The sequence below is a fragment of the Chanos chanos genome, chromosome 3 (assembly GCF_902362185.1).
Source record: "Chanos chanos chromosome 3, fChaCha1.1, whole genome shotgun sequence".
Classification (NCBI taxonomy): Eukaryota; Metazoa; Chordata; class Actinopteri; order Gonorynchiformes; family Chanidae; genus Chanos; species Chanos chanos.
Window position 1 is genome coordinate 12,501,050 of NC_044497.1, and position 17,277 is coordinate 12,518,326.

The 17,277-nt window shown below is 45.2% G+C and overlaps 1 protein-coding gene across 1 annotated transcript in view; it reads right to left on the reverse strand.

Annotated features, from left to right (window-relative positions):
- Nucleotides 1-17,277, reverse strand: part of kmt2ca (lysine (K)-specific methyltransferase 2Ca) — an 81,196-nt gene that overhangs the window by 3,097 nt on the left and 60,822 nt on the right. Inside the window, exons 35-53 of the mRNA XM_030769621.1 lie at nt 16,800-16,988; nt 13,654-15,630; nt 13,205-13,536; nt 11,130-12,922; nt 10,354-10,465; nt 10,018-10,084; nt 9,855-9,918; nt 9,525-9,757; nt 7,054-8,754; nt 6,313-6,522; nt 5,195-5,359; nt 4,922-5,063; nt 4,551-4,698; nt 4,255-4,430; nt 4,006-4,142; nt 3,405-3,657; nt 2,270-2,409; nt 1,409-1,507; nt 91-1,249 (exon numbers count right to left, since the gene is read on the reverse strand). Coding sequence (XP_030625481.1) covers nt 91-1,249; nt 1,409-1,507; nt 2,270-2,409; nt 3,405-3,657; nt 4,006-4,142; nt 4,255-4,430; nt 4,551-4,698; nt 4,922-5,063; nt 5,195-5,359; nt 6,313-6,522; nt 7,054-8,754; nt 9,525-9,757; nt 9,855-9,918; nt 10,018-10,084; nt 10,354-10,465; nt 11,130-12,922; nt 13,205-13,536; nt 13,654-15,630; nt 16,800-16,988 — 9,097 coding nt within the window. The remainder of the gene's footprint in view (nt 1-90; nt 1,250-1,408; nt 1,508-2,269; nt 2,410-3,404; nt 3,658-4,005; nt 4,143-4,254; nt 4,431-4,550; nt 4,699-4,921; nt 5,064-5,194; nt 5,360-6,312; nt 6,523-7,053; nt 8,755-9,524; nt 9,758-9,854; nt 9,919-10,017; nt 10,085-10,353; nt 10,466-11,129; nt 12,923-13,204; nt 13,537-13,653; nt 15,631-16,799; nt 16,989-17,277) is intronic.

The window sequence follows — 17,277 nt, forward strand, 5'->3', positions numbered from 1 at the left end:
CTTTCCTGCACATTTGTTCCCCCACATATAAAACTAAGGAATGTCCCATGAAAAGGTTATCCTACTGTACATTTAAACTGTTCTACTTACCCTTGGGTGTGCTGCCAGTGAGTACTAGGTCCTCAAAACCCTGCTCCATGACTCTGATAATGAATTCAGGTTGGCCGTCCCTCTCATCAATGGAGCACAGGTAGCGGCAGCGGCGGTTTCCTTGGCGCATGCTCCAGTAGATGCGGCTAGCCTCGTAGCCCACGGGGAAGATGGCAGTGGATGAGTGGAAGGCATGCATCTGCTGTGGCAGAAGCTGACCCACGGCGTGAAACACCAGACTTCCGACGCGGAAGGTGTGTTCGCGTTCCCCACGTTGAACGATGCTGGCGATCTGCCGTGCCTCGTCCCTTTGAACGTAGACGCGGCGGAAGACGGAAAAGCAGCGCAGTTCGTGTTCGTGACCACCCCCTGGTCCGACCCCGCTGGAGCCTCCACCTCTGGGCCTGTGAAGATGACACAGCATGGTCTTGTCCTTGTAGAAGGTGCACTGAGCTTTGAGGGCACAGGTAAAGTGGTAGGCGTTGGTGCAGCGCAGGCGGTGGCAGCCGCTGGTCGCGCCAGTCTGCTGACAGTATGCGCAGCGGACCGACAAGCCCCTCCTCAAAGCCAGTTCCACGTTGATGAGTGCACCTGCCTGTGTCTCGTACACCTCAGTGGACCACAGGGCACAATTGAGGTGCACCCACAGGTCTAGATCCAGGTTAAGGAGACGGGCAGGGCCATCAGTGAGACCATCTCCCTCCTCGTGGCAGAAACAGCAGCGGCGCATGTCTTTTGGCAGTGGATCTGGTCTCAGAGTCACACCCAGCTTCATCAGTAGCTCATCTACCTCTTCCTCACTTGGAAGGTGGAAGTTGCTCTTGGGAACCACAATGTGTACACTCCACTTCCTCCAGCGCAGACCCTTCCAGCGTTTTCCAGATGATTGGCGTGTCTCCTCCGCGCCACCGTTGTGCACTGCGCGAGGACGGGGTTTCAGCTTGACCGTGACTTTAAGAGCATCGGATTTGGACTCAGTTTTAATTATCTCAGAGGTTATGGAGGGAAAAGAGATGGGAGGAGTGGAAGGGGGTGACTGCTTCGTCTGCATCTGGGCCAAACAGTGAACATCAAGCGTGGACATGTTGTTATTGTACTGGTGGAGAACCTTAGTGGGGCTTTCCTTTTCCTCTGAGTTAGGTAAGAGGGTCACACTGGGCTGTGAAGAGAGTAAGTATAAAGCCGGCATTTAGGCTGCTTTCCTAATATCAGTTTCAAACTGGGGTATGGAATGTGCACCATGATGTGAAAGATATGGCTTACTTAACTGAACTTGATCTTATCTATACACAAGCTATAGGAACATGCTGGGACTCACCCTGCTGTCTGGTGCTTTGTTATGCATGGCAGCTGAATAGAGAACAAAGCAGTTATGGCTGCAGAAGACCATGTTGCCCTCAGCTCGGCCTGGGCTCTCCTGCAGCGAGAACATGTGTCAGAGACAGAGCAAAACTCATACTGGAAGGAACAACTGAAAGAGTAAAGGGGTTCAACATTTCCCACCTATCGCCCCAAATTATCATTAGATTGCAGCCAGGCTGCAGCACACAAGACCTTGAGATCAAAGCTTTCGTACGCCAAAGACCTTTTGTTTATGCCATAAGGAGTTATTAAATTTGCACACTGCAAAAGAGGCTGCAGTTTGTGAGGTGGCAGGGAGGCATCAAAGATATCCCCATATTTAAATGACCTGAAATTTATAGGCTTAACTGTTTGTGAACTTGGGCATCCCATGTCTTGTAACAAAGCAAGAGGCCCTGCATATTCTCCCTTGGGTTATGATAGTTAACCCAGTAATTGTAGTAGGGCGGATTTTCACTTCCCGTTGGGGAAAGGATTAACATAATTAGGGAGCTATTCAGTGTCTCCTTGAGGGGACTTCAAGGGTCGCACACTTTGATGTCTTCTGTGGCCTCCAGTTCTAAATGCTGTATGGGTGCTGTGTCAGAGACCAGAGGGGTGGGGGGTGTGAGAAAGCACTGTTCATACTGTCAGAGAGCCCTTGCCATTGAAAGTCTCAGTGATTTGATATAACGTTCACAGAACATGAGAAGGTCCCTGGGCGTTACTAGTCCATTCTGACCGAGATCATTATTATGGATTAATTTCAGACGTTTGCGTTTAAGTTGCACTCAAAATTCAGGAATATCTATAGCATCTGTCTGCTCTGTAGGTGTACCTGTTTACTGTGGGGCAGATCTTTGGTCGATTTGTGGACTCCATTTCCCAGAACAACCACCTTACAGTGACAGCACCATTGTGGTTTGGGTCCAGGGCTGACTCCTCCCATCTGATAGCCTGTCCTGACCACAGCTGGACCTAGAATAAAGCCGCACGTCAAACCTTTGCAGTCAAATGAAATGTTCTGACGAGATAATGAAGGGGATAACATGAAAGAAACCCTGAAGCGATGAAACAAAAGTAACAACTGGCCACAAAAATAAATAAATAAAAATGAAAATCGTAACAAAAATAGACATATAAGATGGAGCCCAAAGAGCAAAAGATATGAGTCTCAAGGAAAGTCTTCACAGGTTTCTTTCAACCTAACATTCAAGCAGCTCCATAGTAGGACTGTTTTGTTGTTGTTGTTCTTGTATATATAAGCTTAGAAAGCTAAAACGGTCTACGTTGGCGTTCCTTCAACAAAATACAGATCTTAATTCAGATGATATTTTCAACGCTGGCAACAAATCAGGTTATTTCAAAGCACTTAAGAAGCTTTGAAAATTTCCATGTGAAGCATCCAAGCCTTTAGATGTGATTGACTTTTTTTTTTGTCTTTTGACTATAAAGCTCCAAACAAACAAGCTCTGTCTGAGAGTCCTGTCTACAATCATGGCTGGCTTTCATTTCATTCTCACATCTCAGACGTGATCAATAAGTGCATCCAAGGGAGAGCAGAAAACCCCCTGCCAAACGCTGAGTGCTGTTCAAATAGTGAGCACTCATTTAGAAATCTATAGAAAATGGCCAATTACCTTCATGAGTGATAATGGGAAAATCACTTAATGACAATATCATTGTGTGGCCCATCGCAAAATAAATAATTTAAAAGTTGCGAACAAAAAATGGAAGAAAAAAGGAACAAAAAATAAGTAACTACATACATAGATGCTTGGAGGTTTCAAAGTATTTTTTAAGAAAAAATGATCAGGTAATTCTAGGCCACAATATGACATCATTAAATATAGACAGAATAATCAATAACTGGCATTTGTCACACTTTGTCCATTCAGTCTTCCAAAATGCTGGTAACTGCTAAGCTAATTGTTCAGCCCAAGAAAAAAACATGCTAGGCTGAGCATGCTTACCAGTGCTTGGTGTGGGACCCAAGTTTTGAGGTTGCTGGATCATTCCTGGTGGCCCAGGTGGTCGTAGGAACGGCATTCCAGGCTGCTGTGGGAACATGGCAGCATGGCGGGGGTCCACCCCTTGAGGAGGTGGGACCTTGAGCCCTGCCAGCATGTCCAATGAGCTACGTTCAGGAGTGCGGCTGACCTCATAGCTGCTGGGCACAGATACACATAGCAGATCTGCCACAGCAGCCACCACACCCGGAATGTTCTAGAATACAGATGGATATAGGACATGTCAGTCAAATACATACAATAACAATGGGCACTTGGTACCTCCATAGCAAATCAGATAAGATATAGAGCACATGTGTCAAAATCCAGTCCTGGAGGGCCACTGTCCTGCTGTTTTTCTGGTCAACCAGTTAAATACAATCTCTAATTGGCTGTAGAGCATGCACACCTGTTTTCAAGGTGAAAATCAACAAGTAACTAAGGCAGGGCCCTTGATATAGAGGAACCATTTAGCACAGCTACAAACGTACTTTTGTTTAATTCACATTTTTAAAAAATACCTCGTAATTATAAATATACAGGGAACGAATGCCGGGTTCTTTACCTCTGCTGCAGCTGGATTCAGAGAAATAGCTATGGATACCAGGTCCGTTTTGGAGCAGGTGGGTGGCTGTCCAAACTGTGAGCCAAAAAAGTTGCTCAAGGGCTCTGTCTTCACTTGCCATTGCCGGACTTCTGACCCTGTTACAGAGCGCCACATCCAATATTAAAAAAATGCCTTTTGAAATATTTCAATACAAATTCTGCTGACTGTTTCAACTTTTCCTGTAGTTACAGTCTATCAACTTACTACCTTTCCCAGCGGCGCTAGGCAGCATAGGGATAACAGGGGAGGTAGCAGGAGAGGGTGGCTCTTCCTTGACTCTGGACAGGTCTGGGTAACGACTGATCTCCATGCCAACCACACTTTCAGGGGATGATGATGGGACAAAGCTGTTGGGAGTGTCCCTGTCACAGTGCTCCTGTCCACTGTTAAAAAGAAAACGAAACAAAACAAACAAACAAAAAAAAACAAAGCAATGTCAAGGATACATTACTATTAAGAATATCTGAATTCAGGTGTGAACGGAGAGATGGTTAAAGACCCACCGGAGTTCCTCCTGGTTGTTGTGAGGTGGAGTGGGCAGTGATGGGGGTACGTCAACAGTCTTGGGCCCATGAGCAATTGCTTGGGCCAGAAGGTCTTCCTCACCTTTAAATGAGGTGGTGAGCTGCTTTGGACCTAAGCTTTTAGAGACTGCAGAGAAGCACCAGACAGATCGTATTTACCAAATCATAATATGAAATCTGATTAGTAATCTTTTACACTTCATGTTGAGACATCTGAAGACATCAGAAAAACAAAAGTAATTTTCAACTGCATGAACACTTTGCTTTACTGCAAAGCATGACCAAATGTTTTGGTTTTGTTATGTTGTAGACGTTTGTATGTAGCCATTTATTAAAGACAGTTAATATACCTTCATGGCCACCCATTACTGCAGCCTTCCTAGCCAGCTCCTCAGCCGTTGCAAATCCATTCAGTAGCTTTTGTCTTGCAACTGGAGGAGGTGTAGGGGGAAGAGAGGCAGGAGGAGTTGGAGGGTTGCTCAGGTTGTTCTGCTGCAGGAAAAAGCAAACAGAACCAAAAGTACTGCGTGTTAATGACATTCAAAACATTGAGAATGTTAGTTTCAGCCTTGCTCAGTCTTAACTGTAAGTTGTCACTGGTCAAAAATAAAACAGCGCAGTACCTTGTAAATGAGCTGGGAGTAATAATCCGATACTCCATCCAGCGAAGCACTGCCAAAAGAGCCAGACAGTCTATTTTCCCCATTCAACTGACCACTGCCATATGGGGGAAAGTGTGCAAAGTTTACCCCAATAAGTGGCTCCATCAGAGGCAGTAGGGAGAGTTGCTGTAAGGCCACAGAACAAAGAATTATTTTTTTAATCAATCACAAGAAATCTGGACAGTTCAGCAATATTTTATGATAAAGATGCTACAGATCTTTTTGTTATCCAATCCTTCCCTAAGAACTAAAACAATGCAAAGAGCATTGCACAATCCACCCAAAAGAACAATTATTTGAAGCAGTAGAACATCTTAAAACATATCCAAATCTGTGCTTTGCAAAAAAACCCAAAAAACGTGAATCATCAAACTGGGCATTTAAACACGATTGTAATGGAGCACTTGAACAAACTAAACAATCTATCTTCACTGAGGAACAAACTACTAAGGCGTTGCTTTGTTTCCATAGATATTTCCATTCATTGCTCATAATATTCAAGATGGAACACTTCAAAGTTTAACAGTATACTGGAATATGTTCATATAACAAATCAATTTAAAGTCTCATTAATACTACAAATTGCTGAATGTAAATGCATTACGTTCAACTCTGTTTATGAATTTAACTAGCTCCATTAAATGCATTTTACACACATATCTGTGCCAGCATGACAATTAAGCCTAAATGGAAGTAATTACTAGTGGAGACAGGTGTAATTAAAGAGGTGCATCAGCTGAAAACTCATCACTCTGTATAAATTAAAGCAATTTAGACATGGTATATTTACGCCAAGTTTTTGAAACGGGCATCATTTTCAGCATTTTCAGATTTTCTTAAGCCAAGAAAGCCAAGAGACCAGGCTTGACAGGTATTACGGTTTTAAGTTTGATAAATCCTGCTTCAGTGTGAAATGTTAAGGTTACGCTCTGATCGAAACAGATTTATAATAGTGAACAATAATGTTCTTGCTCAATTTGGGCAATGGCTAATTGTCAATGTTCTGCCAGAAATTACCCTGTGCAAATCAATAAAATGAATGAGCAGTTTCATTTTCAGGCAGTTCAGTAAATAGTAACCTGTTTGAGCTGGGTCATCAGTGTATCTGTGCTGGGGTAGACAATTTGCCTCTCCTCCTCCTCCTTCTTTCTCTTTTTGTAACGTGACTGAGGTTTGTCTGTTCCAGTCTTTGGAGCCCTCTTGTTGCGCTGCTGTTTCTTTTTCCCCTGCTCAGGGACAGAAGAATCAATAGACTCAGCACCGCCTGTCAATTGCCTGTCTTTGCCAGTCTGTGAGATACAGGAGAGAAAAGTTAACAGTCTTCAAAAGCCTTCCACTCTAAAAAGAAACTAATAATTAACATATATCTAGCAGAAAACTTTTATCCATTATTGGCATATTTCACTGAAGTTAACAGAAACTGGAGCCCAGAGACAACATACATGGCTTAAAATCCTGGTTTATATCCTGGATTCCTTGGTTTTGTATGTTCTATGGCAAAAATGTTTGCAGACTGACATTACTCGCTAGGCTGAGCTAAATGTCAACAGTGAGATAATTTCATTCATACTATTTCTAAATCTCATTTTTCTCTCTAAGAAAGGCATTGTGGCAGATCAGTAGAGCAGGACAGGACTGGATGCTATTTAAATGTCACAAAATGAACAAGAAGGTTCATGTCGCTATCTCTTTCACTTGGCCTAACTCAAAAAACAATGTTTTCCTTTTTAAGGATTCAGTGTCCAAGTCCAGTGAGAATATATCCTAAGATTTGAGAACCTACGACAATAATGAATCTTTTGCATAACTTCTTTACTTACTGAAGTGTTGTCTGCACAACCCAACTTCTCTGAGCCTTTGCTGTCAGCCAATCCCTCTTCCTCTGACCGCAGGCTGTCATTGGACATCTGATGTGTGAGTGGTGTGGGCGGAGGCGGGGGTGTGCCCTTGTTCTTCAGCAGGTGTTTCAGCAGCTCATTTCCAGAGTCACCCTTGGTGCTGTGAGCAGGACTCTGACTTGTCAAATTGGGGGAGATTCCTTCACTGGTCTCTTCCTCCTTCACAATACGCATCCCTTCTGCTCCTTGCCCTTGGGTTGATTCTCCCAGAGACCCATGGCATTCACTGGCCTCCAGCTTCTCGAGTTTGATCTCACGAGTCTCATTCAGATGGCCTCTTTCTGTCTCAGAACCCACACTGGACTGCCGCACCAGCAGACTATTGCCTCCAGATAGTTGTCGTTCCAGTTCAGAGGAAGGAGGTAGGCCAGACACAGAAGGGCCAGCAGGGTTGGAGAGCTCTGATGAGTCCTGGTCACCCAGATGTGTGGTACTTCGTGTAGGGGTGGATGACGTGTCAGACACACATGGCGTCAGAGGGGCAGTGAGATCAGAGTGGGGTGTGGAAGGAGTCTTTACTGAATCAGCATCATCATCCTTTTTCTTCTTCCGGTTCCTTTTCTTCTTGCCCTTCTCTTCAGGGATAATATTTGAGTAGAGCTGAATGAGGGACTGGCCAGATCCAGGGTAGTTGGGGGGCAGTGGAGTAGAGGAATCCATGCCAAATGGAGTTCCTTCAGCACCACCAAGGGGCATAACACCTGGGCCCCCAAACCCAGCAGGCCGAGGCTGACCTTGCTGGAAGTTGAGCCCATGCATCATGGGGTTTTTGCCCCGGAAACTGGGGCCCATCTCAGGGCCAAATGAGCAATTTCCAGGCACAGGTCTGCGCTCTCCTCCCTGCATAAAAGCAGGTCCAGGTCCCCCGAAGTCCACTGGCATACTACCCTGTTGTGGAAACATGGGAGCCATCTGCTGTTGCTGCTGAGGCTGTTGAGATCTGGGTGGCTGCATGAAATCTTGGGGCAGGTCAGCATTGTAGAAAGGCATTTGTGAGAGACTGTCACGTCCAGAATCAGGCCCCATACCCATACCCTGCTGCTCCATCTCCAGTCTTTGCTGTAGGGCTCTGTGCCTCTCCACCTCCTGCATGAGCTGCACTCGCTGCCTCTCCTGCTGCTCCCGCAGGCGCTCCCGTCGTTCTCTTTCCTGGAAGCCTTCACTGAATGGATTATTGTCATCAAACTTTACATGAGGAGTGTTGCTGCCACCACCCCCTGTGCTGCCTCCTGCATTGCCACCAGGCTGACCAGGTTTTCCTCCTGGTACCATGCTGGGAGGAGGCTGTGCTTGGGGTGGGTTTGCTGGTGACATCTGAGGGGGAATATGAGGTGGCATCCTAGGTCCACCCATTGGTCCTGCAGTGCCTGGGTGCCATCCTGGCATGTTGGGCATACGAGCAGGGTTAGGCTGGCCTGGGTGGGGCTGCATCGGCATCATGGGACCCATCATCGGCTGGCCCATGGGCGGGCCACCGGGCATCATAGCAGGGGGTTGACCTTGCATCCCCGGCATGGCTGGCATCCCTTGCATCATAGGGTTTTGAAGGTTGCGCTGTTGCTGTTGCTGTTTGACACGGTATTCCTCAATAAGCTCTGCATGTTCCTTCTGCTGTTTCCGGATCTGCGGGAGAGAAAGTGTGAGGGAGACAAAAAGGAAGAGAAAATAACATTCTTACGTGAGCACACTTCTGTGAAAGTGATTATACATCAGCTTGCAATCACATGAGGGTTGACCACACTATGACACACTCTGGAGATACATCCTCTTTTCCCTTTATCAGTTGTGTGAGAAAGAAAGCCTTGGGAAAATGTTGACAGAGTGGAGCAGGGGAAGTGATAATGTCAGAGAATAAATCAGACACTGCTCTCCTTTGGGGTCCTGGCTGACTGAGGTCTCCCTGCTCGCCACCACAGAAAGGTCAGAACAGTTGGAAATAATTAGCAGTGTAAGCCATCTTTTTGCCACACAAAGGTCTCAAGGTTACGTATCTGTGTTTCCTTGGATTTTTGAGAATTTTCAACCACTGCCAAGTAACAACTGAATGACAGTTTTTCTCCTCATTTTTGGGAATCCATATTTGCAATTAAAAGTGGACACACAGTATGATCATTTTAAAGGATTAGAATCCCTGTTACGGTAAATCAGAAAATCTGCTGATTGTAGAAAATCTGATGTGCACAACATAACCATACTTAAAACAGAGTTCCACATACAGTACAAAATACGCGGTTTCGAGAAAAATGAAATCGAGAAAGGGGAAAAAATACTAACAAGCACAGACAGTAAGCATAGTCAACTTATATGCAAATCATGCCACTTCTGATGAGGCACTGCTATAAAGTGCAAACACACCTTATCTAATCATCATACTTTCCAAACACCTGCATTACCTGTTCAAGCTGTTTCTGTACCACACTCTGCTGTTCTGTCACATGTTTCAACTGCTCTGCATCCTCCTCCGGGAACTCACGCCCTGCCTTTTTAGCAGTGCGTTGCTTTGCAGATAGAGCCTTTTTCGATTTCCTGTGGGCTCCTATCTGGTCTTCCAGAAACTTCTGCTGCATTTGAAGGAGCTGCTGTGTCTCCTGCAGCCACTCCTCATATTGCTTCTTCTGAGCATCATCTAGAAAAAGGGAAGAGATTTAAAATATATATATATATATGGTTACCCAATTACATGGAAAACAATTTACTAAGCTCAATTAAGGAAGAATACTCACTGACAAACCCAGGTCCAAAATTTGGGGGGTTAGGCCGTGTCATCTGGGGAGCCAGCTTTCCATCCTTGTGGAAAATCATTTATAATGTCAGTTTAAAATTTAGACAAATTATAAAGGATTAAGGAGCGTGAGATACCGATGATTAGCCGAGCTAACAATGTACCTGTCCAAACAGATGCTGCGAGGGACCAGGTGCATCTGGACCATGGGCTCCAGGCATCTGATGCATTCTGTTCCAATTAGAAAAAAAGAAAAAAAAAACATGGAATGTAAAAAGGAATTTTCACTAATTTTCAATATATGATTATCTTGTGAAAGGTTGACAAAAATAGCAGACAGATTAATAGCTATTAACCAAAACGCTTTAGTGTTGTTACACCACAGGCTGGTGTAAAAGACATACAGCGGTGAGGTTTAATAATTTTCTTAATAAATGCACCATTAACCAGAATTAATCAGTGCATATGAATTAATTAACCTCTTCAGTGGATTCTGTTACCTGTTCATAACCATGGGGGCCATGCCCATGCTACTCTGTGCCATGACTTTGTTGATTCCATTAAGAGCTACCATCTTTGCCTTCATGATTGGATCAGTAATGGCATCAAAATCTGCACATGAATAACAATGAAAACAATTCACAATTACTGAACCTTGTGGAGATAATAATCCTTACGGAAGTCTCTAAAACATGTCTCTCTAGTGTTTCCACTATGGTTTATTATAAATACACATTTTGACAAGAGCTAAAAAAAAACTACTGTTAAAACACAAGTTCACCCCCATTGAAATATAACATTTGTATCCTGTCATTAAATACTTGCCACAATTTTTCACATTGACTATTTTAGCAGACCAATATTTAGCAATGTCTTTTGATGTTTGAAACAAGAACAGTTTTACATTCTCATACATTCAATACTTAGACTAGAGGACACATGTCACCTTTCGCATGAAGAACAGGATCAACAAGGTCACACACAAAATTGGTGGCTTCATTTCTTAAAAAAATCTATTTTACAATTCTAAAACTTATCTAAATACCATCAATGTTAATGGCATGGTAAACACAACCCACCTCAACAAAGGTGACAGGTTCACAAGACTGTACCAACAAATATCTGAGTAGGTATTATAAAAAGCCGAGATGTGAAACAAGGTGACATGCTCCTTTAACTTTAAACTAAATCAACCACTTCCATACAATAAAATGTAAATAGTTCCAAAATATCCCTACTGATCAAAACATAATCAATAACAAGATGCAAGTCTTACCAATATTAGGGAAAAATGGATCACTGGACCGCTGGCGAATCATTGCCTGCATTTGCCTCTGCTGCTGTTGCTCCTGCCTCTCTTGATCAAGCAGATCCTGTAATAGCAAGGGCTGCTCATCCAGCAATAGAGGTCTGTTCTGCTGACTCTGCTGCCCCACAGCTGTCTGAGGAAACATGCTCTGCTGGGGCCGAGGGTTCATGTTATGGGTGGCAGACTGCTGACCACCAACCATAGGCATGTTCAGGTCTATTTGCTGCCCAGCAGGGGCTCCAAAGCCCTGGACTGGAACTTGCTGGTTACCTGCCTGCATCATGTCTGTGCCCACTGGTCCTCCCTGAGCGAGTGAGTGATCAACCCTATGTCCCATAGTCATTGCGGGGTTTATGCTATGGTCTTGAACTTGTCCAGGCAGCATCACCATGCCCAAGTTTGCCTGGAGACCTGGACCGTGATTTGACTGAGATGCATGTTCAGCCTGGTGGGAAGATGCAGTAGACCCAAGCCCAGTATCCTCCAGTTTCTCTTTGATCAACAGGCTTGAGAGCACTGGAGCAGAACCAGTAAGGGCATCTGTGCTAGGCAGCCCAGTCTGCTGGGCTGGCGCCTCAAACAGCCTTGTGACATCACCTTGGTTACTACTCATAGCCGTACTGTCCATCAGCGGTGCTCCACAAGCAGAGCGGTCCTTGTTGACTAGTGAATCAGGTTTCACTTCATTCTGAATCGTCTTTTCCATCTGTAGGGCATCAAGACCCTCTCTAGTGATGCCCTCTTCGCACTTGACATGGCCAGGCAACTGACCATCCTCTAATTTGCCCACAGGCTGAGCTAGAGAGGATGTAGCACCTCCGGAGCTGGTGTTTCTTTTCTCAGATAAGGCCTTCTGAAGGTCTGAGGTCTCTCCATGATCATCCTCAATGGGGTCACTCAGATCTAGGTCTTCATTGAATAGGTCCTTCTTGTCTTCCAGGTTAAGTCCAGGATCAGTGTAAGCAATGAGATCAAATTTCCCAGATTCCAGCAAATCATCAAGGTGGAGATCATTGGTTTCAAGGTCTAAATCTTTGCCATCTTCTGGGCCAAGGTTAAGATTCTCCAGGTCCTCATCCACCAAATCTTTCACTTCTACATCTTCTAAGTCCTTCACAGCAGAGTCATCTGTGTCTAACTTCTCCTCTATCCCATCACCAGATGGCAACTGGATTTCTTCTGTCTGACCAGATGAAGCAGAGGGTAGAAGTACAGGCTGGGAAGCATTAAGTGCCTCCCCTCTGACGGAGTCACCTGCTAGTGAAGGTTGTTGTGGTCCTGCGTTCATTGGAATGCTTGGCTGCTGCTGTAAATTTTCCAAGCTTGCTGACATCTGCACATGACTGACTGGTACATGTGGAGCCTGAGCCATCATTGGATCCATGACCCTCGGCCCTTGGCTCCCTGTAAAGGTCATATCCTGTCCTCCTATGAATCCCTGAGGAGGTCTCTGATGCTGGTTTGGATGGTCCAAGACACTAGGTGGCCCAAAAGGCAGCCTAACCCTGTTCTCAGGTGCTCTGTGGCGAAGTTCAATAAAAGGCTGACCCATTATGTTGTGCTGAGGCATAGGAGGGACTCGTGGTGGAAAATGTTGTGGCAGGCCAATTTGAGGGTTTCCCATCATTGGTCTTCCAAGGTCTACAGAAAGAGACCTCCTCATCTGTGGTGCAACATTGTCCATCACTGGCCCACCTTGCATCTGGTGTGGAGGTCTGAGGAACTGCTCCTGGCTTGGAGCACCAGCAGGATATCCAAACCTATGAGAGAGATGAAAACTGTAATGTAAAACAAAAAGCTATGAAAATGTGAGAACAGAGCACAATACGGCCAACTGTTCTAAAATCGCCATCTTTAAAAGGATGAAAAGAAAAAACTCTGTTGTTAAAATTAACAACAGAATCTACATTTCTTTTGTGTTTACCTTATTTCAACTGAATTTAACTGAATGATGACTGTGCTTGATAACAGAATGAACAGATGCACAAACAATGACGAAGCACTCCGCAGTTATAAATTATTACTTGTCTAAATAAACACACCTTTGCCCTTGTGGTCTCATGCCCATATTACCCATGTCTCTAGTGAATTGGGGTCGAGCACATTGGCCTTCATTGGGGAAAGGGCTTCTTTGGTCACCAAGGAAAGGACCTGGGAACCTTGGTCCCACTGGCATAGGAGGCCCCCTCACAGTCCCTGGATATGGGGGTGGAGGTCTGCCAAAAATATCACTTTGAGGTCCAGAATCTTCTTGTGACCAATGTCGTGGAGTTCCAGGGGCAGAGGTGGCTGCTGCCTCCTGAAAACCCTTTTCCTGTCGAATAGCATTTTTCTGTTGCTGCTGTCTGAGTATCATCTGGCGCAGCCTCTGACGCTGTAATGAGGAGAAAAAGTCAGAAAAGTCAGAACAGAAAAAGCCAGGAAACAGTAACAGTTGAGGGCTTTCTGAAATCAAATCATTTAAAAATATATATCAATCAACTCTTTCTACCTGTTTCAGTTTCTCCTCAGTGTCTCCTAGTGGTGGCTGCATGGTGCCCTGATCAGAAGCATTACTTGTGGATTGTGGCATATCATGGACTGATCTTTCCCCAGATTGAGGGCATGGGGTCATTGGGGCTTGTTCAAAGGGGTCATGTACAGGTGTCTGATTTGGTAAATTAGACTGAGAAAGGTTGAAATTTTCATCTGAAATCCCAGGGTGTTTTGGGGTCTGAGAACCAGGGCCAGCTGGCCGAGCAAATGGATCCTGATGGCCAAAGGGGTCTGCAGGATGAGTCACTGAACCTGGTCTTGGGCCTGATCTATTAAAGACTTCTTGGACAGCTCCAGGTCGTGGTGTGCCAGGGGGCTGGGCATATGGATCAGTGAGGACTGGTCTTGGTGTGCCGGGTGGTTGGTCATATGGATCAGACTTGATGGGCCTTGGGGTTCCAGGTAGCTGTGCATATGGGTCTGAGTTTCTTTGACTACCGGGTGATTTGGGGTACCGTTCTCCTGGTGCTGGTCGTGGGGTGCCTGGCATCTGTGCGTAAGGATCCACTGAGTGAGATGGAGACTGTCTGCGATTTGACATTTGTGGCTGTGAAAACTGCTCCATAGCAGCTGGTCGAGGGGTGGATGGAGGCATTGAGTATGGATCAGAAGATGGTCTTGAGGTACCAGGTGACTGGACATATGGGTCTGATGGGCGAGGAGTCCCAGGCGGTTGGGCATAAGGATCAGGCATCTGCTGAGAGTAGTCGGGTCTGGGTGTAGAAGGTGCCTGGGCATATGGATCTCTTTGTGGATGTCTGTTCATGGGCATTGGCTGTGAGAAGTGTCCCCCCTGAGGATGACGCATCATTCTGTTCTCACTGCCAAAACTGTCTCCAGCTGCTGGGTGAGGGGTGAGAGGCTGGTGAGCATAAGGGTCAGTCTGTTGACCCTGATTGAAACCATCAGATGGCCTAGGGGTCAAAGGAGGCCTCTCATAGGGGTCAGCCGGCCCTCGCCGCAGTACCTGTGGCATTGCACTGAAGTCTTGTTGTGACTGAGGAGGCGGCATTGGGGCTTTAAACAGTGGTACAGACCCAGACTCATTACTTCCAGGTACAGGTGTTAATAATGGCCTTGAGTAAGGGTCAGAGAGAACCATACGGTTATGTGGCATACGCTGACAGGCCTCTGCTCTGTGGCCATGCCTGCTAAAAGTGTCTCCAGCTGAAGCACTGCTAACCATGTGTCTGCCTGGTTGCTGTTGCTGTTCTGATACTGGCCCGGGCCTCGGAGGCCCCATGGGCTTAACAAATGGGTCTATAGGCCTAGGCGTATCTGGAGGCTTTGCATATGGATCAGTGTTGGCAGATGTAGGAGAGCCAAAGGCCTCATGAGCTGGAGAGGGCCTTCCCCTCTCCTGTATGTCAGAGAGAGAGTTCCTGCGGGGGGTGCTTGACCCTGCCGGTGGCGGTCGAGGTGTGCCAACCATTTTGCTGTATGGATCCCATGGAGAGGATGGACGTGAGCCAGATGAACCAGGAGAGAACATCTGGGGGGACTGGGGCTGAGAGGCCTGTCCCTGTGTGTAAGGGGCCTCATGGGTGGGGGTCTTTACCATGGAAGAAGGTGGTGGTGGTTGAGGACGCAGAAACACATCATCTGAAGATGACCCAGATGTAGGTGTTCCAGGGACCTGAGGTCGGGCAAATCCATCTTTGGTGGTCGTTGGCTGTAATGGAGAAGCGTTCCCACCACTGCTTGGCTGAGGAGTCACTGGACGTTGACTACCACTACTGGGAGTGTCTCCTCCGGACTGAGCACTGAACTGCTGCTGCTGCTGAGGTTGCTGCTGAGGTTGCTGCTGTTGTTGCTGCTGCTGTTGCTGCTGCTGCTGCTGCTGCTGCTGCAACTGCTGCTGCTCATTTTTAACCTGTTCCAGTTTTTGAGTGGCCTCAATCTTCGCCTGCTGCTTGCTCTTTTGTCTCATTTGCTGCCATAGAAACAAAAAAGCAGAGGAAAACACTTCAGTTAATGGAGCCATTAGAAGGCATTGAATTTTAATTTTATGATGACATGGTGCTAAGAACGCTCTCTTTCCCTCACTCACTAGAAAAGTTTTTTTTTTCTTTTTTTTTGAAAATGAGTTGTTAAGCCATGCAGGGAAAAATGTGAATGTGTATATAATATGGTGATGACATACAGCTTTTTAGAGGCCATTACTGTGTATTTTAGGCCAAGGGCAGATTTAACAATTAACCAGCTTTTCTCCTTAAAACTCCATCTACTGAATCCTGTCTTACACCTTATAAATTTGTCTTTATTGGTTCTTGGCAGACGAATGCCAGAACTGTGCCTCGCCTTGGGATCTTACCAGAGAATTTTTTCCACATCCTGTAGCTATAGTTGCCTGGTTGGAATGTCCAAAAAGGACGTCTTTATTTGTTGATTTTATGGCTTTGCTTTTTGGGACCTTTTCCTGTTGCTTCTTAAGGGGTCCCCACATCTGATTTAACTCTCCCTTTTCAATGCAAATTAAGAATTAGTAGACTGCACGGCAATGCCAAATGTAAAAAAATAACTCAACCATGCACATACATGTAAAACCTCTGTTAATGCCAACAGGACACGACTTATTTTTTCCAGTCCACCTAAGATACAATCCACTCCTATCATGCCATGCTGTGATTAATATAGCAATGTACAGGTGTCATAAAACACTCTTTAAGTAGAATTATTTTCCACAGCAGGGTTTCTCAACATTTAAGACACAAAGCCTTCTTACATCTATGCCACACATGGCCTGATACCCCTAAAGGCTAACCCGATTAGGGCTGTCGCATGTAACAACCAATTCAATTTCCCTCTAGTAAGAGCCTGGATTCCACTGACCCCAGCATGAACCTGGTTCTGGGAAATCTATGTACTGCCCGCCTCCCATCTCACATTTTTTTGATGGTAAGTGTAATGAGTTTATGTTTTGTTAGTTAGAATGAGAATATAACATGGCAAAATGACAAAAAGATTATAGCCATGTGATTGATCTTTTTAGTTTGTTTGATAGAGCCTTGATCAGTGGTTGAGAAACCCGTTTTTTTACTGTATGTTGTCTGTACTTCATATCAAGCATTAACCCCAAAACACCATCTAGCTGCCAATCACCTGTCTGAACTTCCACTCCTGCTCATGCTCTGATTCTTTGTGCTTGAGCGGGTCCTTGAAGATCATCTCAGTTTCCATGGGGACACTGGGGTCGAAAGGATCTGGCAGCTGCTGGTGTTGCTGTCTCTTGTCGTTAGACAGCTGAACTTTGTTTATGCGAAGGGCAGCTCTGTTATCTCGAGCCTTTTGCTAAAACACAGAGTGGTAAGACAGGTAAACACCTGAGCAGAGATAAATAAATTGTTGAATAACAGTTAAAAACCATCAGTCGTCCAATTAAAATATTTCAAAAGGTAAGTAATCTGTGGAATTACTTGAATGCATCTTTCAAGAGGCAGCATGTTTTAAAATGTCTAAATGCTTAGAAAAGATTTTTTTTAAATATTTGCAAGTAACGTGTTACAAAAAAAGTGCTAAAGACCAGGATCAGCATATACAATTTCTATTTAAAACTTTACAAAGTAACAACTGTATCTGG